This window comes from Notechis scutatus, chromosome 4, assembly GCF_049901735.1.
Source record: "Notechis scutatus isolate UNSWTSFEM ecotype Mainland chromosome 4, rNotScu1.2, whole genome shotgun sequence".
Classification (NCBI taxonomy): domain Eukaryota; kingdom Metazoa; phylum Chordata; class Lepidosauria; order Squamata; family Elapidae; genus Notechis; species Notechis scutatus.
In genome coordinates, this window is record NC_142012.1 from 27,807,512 (window position 1) to 27,817,705 (window position 10,194).

Sequence of the window (10,194 nt, forward strand, 5' to 3'; positions counted from 1 at the left end):
TCTTATCAGTTCTTTTGATCTGATATAAAACTAATTTAAAAATCAACAAAGTATCACTTGGGAGAAGAAAGAGTCTACAGTTTTAAGAGTTGCATGTGTGAAGAATATTATAAAAAACAAATAATATTGGTTGCAATTTTTGGTTCAACAGGTTGGTGATATCATAACAAGTGTACAATCTGTAGATGAAGAATGGATGAGTGGAGAATTACAAGACAAATTTGGAATATTTCCAAGGAATTTTGTCCAAATTCTACATCTTTCCTAAGGTGAAATCCAATTCTGGAGCATTGTTTTGCAAGTGAATACGCTGGAAGAAAAGCACGTTATATTCTGTGCAGTGGAGAAAGACTGCTATCTGTGATCATTTTATCTAGACTATCAAATGCATTTTTGCACTATTTTTGTAAAATGTTTACTAGACTGTACAATATTTTGTTTTTAGTTTATACTGAGCAGTCCCTGGGCAGAAGGTTTTTTTTTTTTTTAAAAAAAAAAAGAGGAATACAAAGCCTTATTATTTAAACTTGGTGCATTTTATATTCTTTCTGTGGGGGTGCAATGGCTCAGAATTAAAGATGCTGAGCTTGTCAGCTGGAAACCTGACAACCCGGGTTTGAGACCCGAGTGCCATGCAACAGAATGAACTTCTGTCACCTTCTCCAGCTCCTGCCCACGTAGCAGTTTGAAACCATGCAAATGTGAATAGATAAATAGGTACCACTTCAATGGGAAGGTAACAGTGTTCTGTGTGCCTCAGCATATAGTCATGCTGGCCACATGACTATGGGAATGTCTTCAGACAACACTGGCTTCCTTGGCTTAGAAACAGATATGAGCACAGCCACCTACAGTTGGAAACAACTGGATAGGGGAAACCTTTACCTTTACTTTTTATTCTTTGTGTGACATCAAATTAATTATTAAGCACTGCTCAAATAGGTTTTTTTTTTAACAATACATATCCCACGCTATAGTTTGCTACTCAAGTTTTCAGAAACCGAAATATTTACCATATGAAAACATTAAACCCTGATACATAAATAAGATTGTCACGGTAAAAGAAAAGGTGTTTTCTTTACTTAAACCAAGTAAGTTAAGTTGTTTAAAAATGCATCAATTACTTTTAGTCTGGATTGAAGTATCCTGAAACAATTGGATGATATTGGATTTACGTGCCTTAGACTAGGAAGACCATTATGTCTGTTTGATCCAGTTTTCTATCCTAGTTACTAATAGCTCTCCAGGATCTTTCAAACGGTGCTGAATCCCAACATTTGTTGCCTGATCTTTTTTAATGGATAAATGCAAGATATATATACAGTAAGGCTGGGCAAAGCAATTGAAGAAGACATTGCAATGTTGAACAGATATAAAATGCCTGCTTTGATTAAGTATCCACATTTTTGCAAGCCTCATACTATACATGCACACGCTTTAACACTGCGCAATCCTAATGAATAATAATTGCATATGTTTTATGATAAGAAAGGCTGGTAACTTTTCTTAGTACTTTCAGTAAATAAAATTACACACATAGAGATTTCTTAGTTTTTACAACCAATGTACTGTGCTGTATCATAATCTTAATTTATCTAAAGTGACTTTTCAAAGATTCATCCTCCTTTTTAAAGTCTGATATCATTTTGGATCTTTCAAATTCTGTAATGTTCCCTATTGCCTTATTCTTATCTAATCTACTGTTAGAAATTAAGTGTGTTCAGAAAACTATCTATGATAAGTGATGGAAGAATAATTTTCACGGGTCTTGCTGCCATGACTATCTCATAAGAATAGATATTATTATAAACTTGTACTACAGCCTGTATTGTCTTGTTATCTCCATCTCCTCAATCTCCAACTTTATAAATGTAATTTAAGGTAAAAAATGAATCTTAAAATTAAAACTTTTAAGTCCGGTTTTTGCCCTATATTTCTTAAGATTACATTCTATAAAAATGCTCTGATTTCCTGTCAGTTTTACCAGGAATTAATATTATATGTTTATAAATCTGATAGTGGTGAAAGACCTAAAACATCGATCCTCCTATTTCTCAAGACTGAGTAAAAAAGCACACCAAATCCATTTTCTTGCTCAATACCAATATTGCATTTTGACTTTTCACTGTGTGGCCTTTATGGAGGGGTGAGATAGTACTTAAAGCACACACCACTGTCACAGCCTTGGCTATAATTGTTGGAAACCTTACTTTTGTGCGTAAAGCACAGCTAACAAGAATAAATAATGAAGGTTTGAAGCAAAACAATCTTGTGAATAAACCTAATCCCAAAGGATGAAAAAAACAGAAATTCTTTCACCGGGCCCTGTTTTTCCTCCGAACTATGCCCTTTTGATAGTAAGGTGGGGAAGCATGCAGGAACAGCTTCTCTTTGCAGACCTCCTACACTCTTATTTTCCAGAATTAATAGTTAGCTGCTAAGCCATAAAATACATAGCAGGCTGTAATTCAGAAGCCAGCCTCTCATTCTGATAAGCAGGGCTGCTGCAGTTATTTCTGGCTTGCAAGGAATGCTTTGACCACAATCCACCCATGCATTTAATTACGGTCAGATTTTAAAACCAAACTACACTTTGGTTTGAGGTTTGGCATATTGTGCAAATCGAATTTTATTTTAGAGGACAAAAGCAATGGAAATTTTGCTTTTGATTCAATCAGTGTGTTGCTTATTCATAAAATTGTAGTTTCCTATTTTAATTTCTTAAAGCTTCCTTTATACATGCTTTCTGTTCACAATTTAAAAACTGGAGGAAAATACACACCTTTTCAGGTAATTAACTTTGAATGTTATCTTGTTCCCTAGTTGTGGTCTTACTTTAAGAATAAAATACTTCCATGATATAAAAATAGTTAAAATTCAGCTTTCCATTAAGATGTAAGAGCTGAAGTACATGAAAATAGTATTATTACCATCAAGTACAGCAATGTGAAATTGCTTAGTTGAAGGCAAAACCGATTATTCACAACAACAACCTTTGTTGCCATCTCATATTTTGCTGTATTTTTTAGGAACAATGGACCTTTTTTGTTGTATGTCAGCTGCAGTATTTAGGCTTTTGAGGGTCATTTCAAGTGCTAACTGAAAACCACTGTGTACCAGACTGAATGCAATGCTTGTTAAAATGACTTTTATAATTTTTCTTACTCATATATTTTCAGATTTTGTATTTTTCCATATTCATTCTCAACATGTAATTTTCCAGTGACTGAAAAATGGTTTTGTTACTAATGAAAATGCACTAATTTCTACATTAGTAGTAAATATGGCTTTTATATTTATCATTGTTTAAAGTAAGCATTCACCTGAGCAAGCTTTGTTATTTTACTAATCTATGTATTCAGATTGCCAAATACAGCTATTTCACTTGAAGAGTGCCATCTAAAGGGCTTTTAATAGTGTTAGTAACGTAGATAAATACTAATGACATTCCCATTTAAATAACTGGCATCAGTTTCTAGATTGAGGCCATAAAGTATTATAGATCACATGCTATAAGATTCTCAAATGAATGTAAGTACAGCAGTTAGCTGAAGATACAAATACTACAATATGTATATACAGTATATAAGTGTGAACCAGGATATTGTAGTAGCTATTTAATCTCCACATCAGTTTAATGAATTTTCTTCAAAGATTACACAAATCTCAGGCATGATATTCCGCTGGAAAAAAAAATCGGGCCAGACAAAAGAGACCCCCTGCCGCGCGCCCGGGAGCGCTCGCTGCTTTCCCTCGCCGGGGCCAGGCGGCGGCGTGTTGCACGGAGGCTGGTCTGTGGCTGGCCCAGCTCCCTTTCCTGCCGCTCAGCGGCCTCCGCCGCACCGCCCGGGCTCCGCTCAGGTATCCGGCTGGGGCTGTCAGGAGTTGCTACCGCCGGGCGCAGCTCCACGCGGCTCCAGTCCGTTGCCTCGGGAAGGGAAAGGCAAACCAGGAGCTGCTGCTGCCGTTGTGCGCCGCGGCTCTTCCTTTTTGCCTTTCCCTTCCTGAGGCAACGCGGACTGGAGCCGCACGGAGCCGCGGCAGCAACTCCTGACTCGGGCCTCCGAGGAGGGGAAGGAGAAGAAGGGGTGGGGGAAAGGAGGGGGCGATTCCCAAAAAATCGGAATTCGGGATTTTAATCGAAGAATATCATGCCTGAAATCTATAAAAATACTTTTGCTTCAGGAAATTAGTATTAATTAAAATGTTGTTCTTCGGCTTTGTGGCATATTTGTATACATAACCAATAAATGTGTTTGTTGCAAACAATGAACAGTGCAAACTGGAATGAAATTTATCATTAATGCAGCTTTTAAAAACTTCACAATTAAAGGAAATTTTCTTCCATTTGATTTAATGCGTTTAAATTTTACACATTCTCTAAGTCTTGAAGTGATTGGGAATCAAAGCTCAGAACAAGTAGCTGACAGATTAATGGCACCCAGGTAGCACACAGTATTGCTTGTGTGCTGGATTCGCCTTTCTCTACTTATGAAGCTTGCTGGTCAACTTCGGATTCATGGCCTCTCTTAAACCCAACATAGCAGTTTTTGGGAGGGTAATACTTAACTGGAAGTATTACGGATGAGGTCTTGAACTTTCAGAAAAAGGATAAATGCAGTAATTAAGGTTGTGATTTTAAAAGCTGTCAGTTAAATGGAAATTCTCCATTTCTCATCTGTATGAGGCTAAAGACATTATTTGAATATAGTGTAAAATAAACCCACTGAAATTTGTTTACCGTTTTTTTTTAAATTTACCTTGAAAATGTTTTTGAAACCTGTTAATTACAAGCTAGATCCTCACGATACAATAATAAAAAATCTCAATACACTTCTAGAATATTTCATCTCCCTTCTCCATATTACCAGTTTAATACTTCTTTTGGAATAAGAACAGACACTTCTCTTTGAGTTCTGATAGATTTAAATCCTCATTTAAAATGGGGAGGGATGTGCTTGCACTATAGCTTGTAAACTGTGTCCCCTATACTATGGAATATTCTCCCATCAGAGGTGAGATCTGCCTCCATAAATGGACTTCCAGAAGTCTGAAAATTTGGCTCCGCTGCTTGGCCAGGGGCCCTGCTATATTGGGGGCAGCTGACAAGGAAGAAGAGTCACCCCCAAGGCTGCCCATCATTTAGTTTATTAATCCTTTTTTCTATTTTTTTTACACTTTTTAACTTTTTAATTGCAAGCTACTCAATAATTGCTTTATTAGTGAAATGGATGGCATAGAAATTTACTTTCACATGACTAGATGGGGCCTCGTCACAATTACAACTCTCTAATAACTAAAAGTCATAATAAATTATATGCAGATTATCTTTACAAATATTTAGCGTTGGTGCAATATTACCTGGATCTTTTTTTTAAAAAAGAAACAAAATAGGAAGTAGCTTGAATGTGTGCTTTTTACAATGTTACAGAATGTTATTCATCATTACCCAAATTGTAACACTTGTGTGAAATAAAATATAAATCTTCACCAATTCTAGTTTCATCAGTGGATCAATTGGTAGCCGAAGTAGCTTTGCAAAATTGTAGCATGAATGCAAAATACGAGTAACTATTCCATAAAAATGCACATTACACCACACTATTTATATTAAGTCTTTTATTTTGTATCTGATTTTTAAACAGATTCTTGTACAGGGGGCTCATATCCATCAGCTCGTTCTACTTTGGCACCGGTTTCATCACCAGATGGTTTTCCAGCACCACCACCTTCACCGTGCAGTTCCATCAATTTGCCCACTAGAAATAATTAAAGATCTAAATTAATATATTTGAAAATTACATTTTAAAAGAATGGTGCTTTATTTTGTATTAAAATATTCGCTTATTAATTATACACCTTACAAAAACTAGTAAATAACCTTGTGTTTTATGGGAATGTCAGCGTTAGGATAAAGTAATCATTTCTTCATTTGGGACCGAAACAAAGTGTCATCATTCATCCCCATTTCAAATAAATAAATATACACAGTATTTTCAATGACAGATACTTACATTCAAACTTGGGCTTCTTGAGCATTTTGACTTTGCGAACATAGACATCATGAAGGGGGTAGATTGATTGACATGCCTTTTCTATGTCTTTACCAATGCTGTCTGGAATCCTACAATCATAATGAAATATTTCATTTTGAAGTCTCCAAACTAAAAATTAGATTAAAAACCAGCAGAATTACTAGTGACTGTGGCATTCACAAAGAAACTTCAATGTTTATGCACAATTTCAATAAACAAACTATGTCCACACAACATTCATATAAAGCAAAAAAACCAGATTATGTATTACCCCAGCGAGAAGCAAGGCAATGAGAATGGTTTCATTCTGTGTGTGGCTGAATAAAATATTAAGAAAAAATGTGCACATCTTATTACACCAGAGATCTCCAAACTTGTTAACTTTTAAGACTTGTGGACGTCAACTCCAATAATTCTCCAGCCTGGGAGCTGAAGTCCACAAGTCTTAAAGTTGACATGTTTGGGGACCCCTGTATTACACCATAAGATAATTTATTTGGTCTTGGATTAGAATGTTGTGGCATTGAAACCAATTTACTTATTTAATTAAATCATTGCCTTAGAGAGAACCCACTAAATTTACCCATATCTAATCTTATGAATTATCTCCAGAAATAATATATATTTTCAGTTCTTTAAAAGGGACACAATTACTCAAAACGTTACAGAATCTAAAAACACTTTAAAAAATATAATTAAATGGTGAATACATAAAAAACAAGTTATTACAGGTAGTCCTCTTCTTACGACCACAACAGAGCCAAAATTTCTATTGTTAAGCGAGACATTTGTTAGGTGGGCTTTCCCCCATTTTATGATTATTCTTGTGAATCTTTGCTGTTGTCAAATTAGTAACAAGATTATTATGTGAATCCAAACCGGATGACGTTGCCCAATGACGTTGCTTGTCAGGAAGTCACAAAATGTGATGACATTACGCCTGGACATAGTAACTGTCATAAATATGAGTCAGTTGCCAACCATCTGAATTTTGATCGTATTACCTAAATGAATGCTGCAATGGTCGTAAGTGTGAAAAACGGTCATAAGTTGTTTTTTCAGTGCCATTGTATCTTTGAACGATCAGTAAATTAACTTGTTAAGTCGAGGACTACCTGTACAAATTCTAAAGTAGCATGGCATTGAAAACCGTCTTACTAAACATAGTTTTAAAAAAATCCACCTACAGTTTATTGACAACTTCTTTCAAGTCATTTGTTTGGACTTCACGTGTCATGATTTCCACCATTTTTTTGCGGATTTGGCGGACCTGTTGGTGCTGAGCATAGGAAGTCTTGCGAATCTGGTTGGTTCTTTTCTTGGTGAAGCCAACACAGAAAAGGCGTAGAAGATACCCATCTGTCGTTTTGACATCGATGTGGGCTTCAATCATAGTCTGGAACATTGTAAGAGTTACAGATATTTTAACACATCAAATTACTGTCTGGATGAGACTGCCTACTTTTAAAGCATTTATACAAGATAACCATGGTTCAGAGGAATTCTTGCAAAGTACGCTTAGGAAGCATTCACATGTATACCAGAATACAGAGAAGAACTAAGCAAGATTTTTGGAAACTTTTTAAAATACTGGATCTGATGATATATGAAAAATAGCTGATGAACAATCATCATCTGACAATTGTAATTTACTTGCCTCCATCAACAACAACATAATTCCAGTTTTCACTGTTCAGCTTAAGTACATACCAATATTTATACTAACCTGCCATTTCTTAACCATTGAACACATTTTATCCCGTGTGAGATCCATGCCATGAAAGTTTGTGAGGCAATTTTTCCCCTGGACATCCTCGGTAATCAGCTTGAATTTACGGAAGGCAACTTCATCATTCTGTAGGTCAGCAAGGCTTACTTCAAATACACGGCCTTTCAGTCCATCAGAGGCAATTTCTATAAATATTACGGTTAGCATGTTTATAAAAATACACCACTGAGCTATATATCACTTTCTAAGATGTATTTCAAATGATCCTCTGCATTCAAAATAATTACAATTGCAACATATAATTGTAAGCCACCAAGAATTGCTTTATAAAGTGAAAAAGGCAGCATATAAATTCAATAAGTATAGGAATATACAGTAAAGTGTGTAAACAAAACACAATGTTTAAAACAGTAATAAAAATGGTATTTGATTAGTGTTTAAGGCTTTCAGAAATATAGCATGACTTAAAAGCCAGCATTTCTTATTTTGGTAACTTACTTGTTCCCTGAGTCCTGGTAACCAATGTCTTTCCAATGTTTCGAATATTGAACATTGCTGGAGCCTTGACATCATACCAGTCCTTCTTTGAGAAAGGGTCAACCCTGATTTTCAAAAGAAAAAAGGAAACATTCAGAAGGGACTTTTACCTATTTAGGCCTGCATTTTCCAGCTGATCCAAGAGCAGCTTGGAGGGCCACCTTCTTTCTGGTTATATTTTAGGAAGGCTTGAATGAACCCCCAAGTTTTAAGTGAAGCAAAAGTCTCGTAGCTTTACCATAGCAGCATTTTATACGCACAAATCACAAATAGGACGATCCAGAGCAGAGGACCAGAAAACCATTTCTCGTGAATATTTATTTAAAAGCCATGCACATCACACTATCACATTTCTTAAACAGATACCAGGTACATACTACCACATGTGGTAAAAAAACCAAGGAATTTTGGTGAAAGATACAGAAGTGGTTAGAAGAAGTGGTTGGACATGTAGAATTCAAACCAGAATTATTTTTGCGAGGAATTACAACAGGCGGATATACTAAGGGGTCAATATATTTAATATTACACATCCTGACAGTAGCGAGAATGGTATATGCCCAGCAAGGGAAAAATAAAAATGTACCATTAGAAAGGGAGATTATAAAAAAAACAAAAAACTGGCTTGTGCAGAATCAGATAAATGTTAGAACTAAAAAACAAAAGGGAGACAGAATATTACGATACATGGAATAGATTCTATCAATAGTTGAAATGGAAAGGTGGGAGTTGGAACAGGAAAGAAGGAGGCTAAAAAGATCAGGAATGTGATACTAGATATGTACTATATATATGTACTAAAATGAGTATACTGGTCAAGAATAATTGTTAGTAATGTATAAATAGTATATGTGCTATTTGTTCTTTATTTTAGTGTGTATGGCGAAGGAAACACCAGGATAGCCATACCGTATTGGATATTTCTATATGTTAATAAAATATATTTAAAAAAATAAAATAAAAGCCATGCACTATCATCTTTTTTCAGCCCTAAGGACAGGGGTCTGAGCTGGCTGGGAACTTTGGGAGTTGAAGTCCACAAGTCTTAAAGTGGCCACGGCTGGAGAGCCCTGCCTTACTTAGGACATTAGACCTGCACACTCTTCTTGCTGCCACTTTTCAAAAGCATCCCTCTCTGCCTCCAACACCCATCACTCCATCACCCAAGACGTGGTGGCCCCATCAGATTCCTTTGGGTTTAATGTCTCGTCGCCGGGAAACCAATACACGAGGCCCCTTTAAATTTAGGCAGCTGGCTAAATAGACGGGAGGGTCCATTTCCTCGCGCCCATTGCCTGACTTTGCGAGGGCCCACGCGCTGGCTTTCTTTTGCCGGAAGCCGCCATGTCAGCACCTTTGGCCGCTCGCTCCCTCCCCTCCGCAATCCAGTCAACATCGTCGGCATCCGACAGTCCTGGGCCGCGAGTCCCCCTCCGCCGCAGGGCTATCGCCCCAACGCTTCTCCCCGGGCGCCACTTACACTTTCTTCTTGGCGCCTTTCTTGCCTCCTTTGGTGAGGCGCTTATTCTTCCCGACCGCCATAGCACCGCAGGGACCAAAGAGACCGGAAACCGGAAAGAGCGCGATATTGCGCGAGAGCCGGGTCACGTGAGTGTAACTTCCGCCTCTTTTGAGGAAAAACGCGCTCGGCTTTTTTTCTCAATCGTTTGGCGCGAAACCACAGCGGCCCCTGGTGGGAGTTACCCGATGATCTGGCTCAAGGGTCTTCAAACTTGGCAAGTTTAAGACTTGTGGACTTCAACTCCCAGAATTCCTGAGCTAACTTGACTGGCGGAGGAATTCTGGAAGTTGAAGTCCACAAGTCTTAAAGCTGTCATGTTTGAAGACCCCTGTCCTGGCTCGATGGTCATCGCGAGCCGTCAGCATTTAGGG

General features: G+C 37.3%; 2 protein-coding genes and 1 non-coding gene across 9 annotated transcripts in view; 1 reads left to right on the forward strand and 2 right to left on the reverse strand.

Moving 5' to 3' along the window:
• SH3D19 (SH3 domain containing 19) overlaps nt 1-1,922 on the forward strand; it is a 53,465-nt gene extending 51,543 nt beyond the window's left edge. For all 7 annotated transcript variants that reach the window (XM_026668761.2, XM_087963033.1, XM_026668763.2 and 4 more), the window contains one exon: nt 152-1,922. In XM_026668761.2, the coding sequence (XP_026524546.2) occupies nt 152-268 (117 nt within the window). In that variant the 3' untranslated portion in view covers nt 269-1,922. The remainder of the gene's footprint in view (nt 1-151) is intronic.
• Nucleotides 1,923-5,604: 3,682 nt separating this feature from the next.
• On the reverse strand, nt 5,605-9,864 carry RPS3A (ribosomal protein S3A). Its single transcript, XM_026668768.2, has 6 exons — nt 9,782-9,864; nt 8,263-8,366; nt 7,762-7,949; nt 7,223-7,431; nt 6,015-6,124; nt 5,605-5,759 (listed from the first exon to the last, which is right to left on the reverse strand). Exons 1-6 carry the CDS (start codon nt 9,841-9,843, stop codon nt 5,638-5,640), a joined length of 795 nt encoding a protein of 264 aa, XP_026524553.1. The 5' UTR covers nt 9,844-9,864; the 3' UTR covers nt 5,605-5,637.
• On the reverse strand, nt 5,897-5,963 carry LOC113412914 (small nucleolar RNA SNORD73). Its single transcript, XR_003370984.1, has one exon. It is a non-coding gene; the product is annotated as a small nucleolar RNA SNORD73 (small nucleolar RNA).
• Nucleotides 9,865-10,194: the final 330 nt, after the last annotated feature.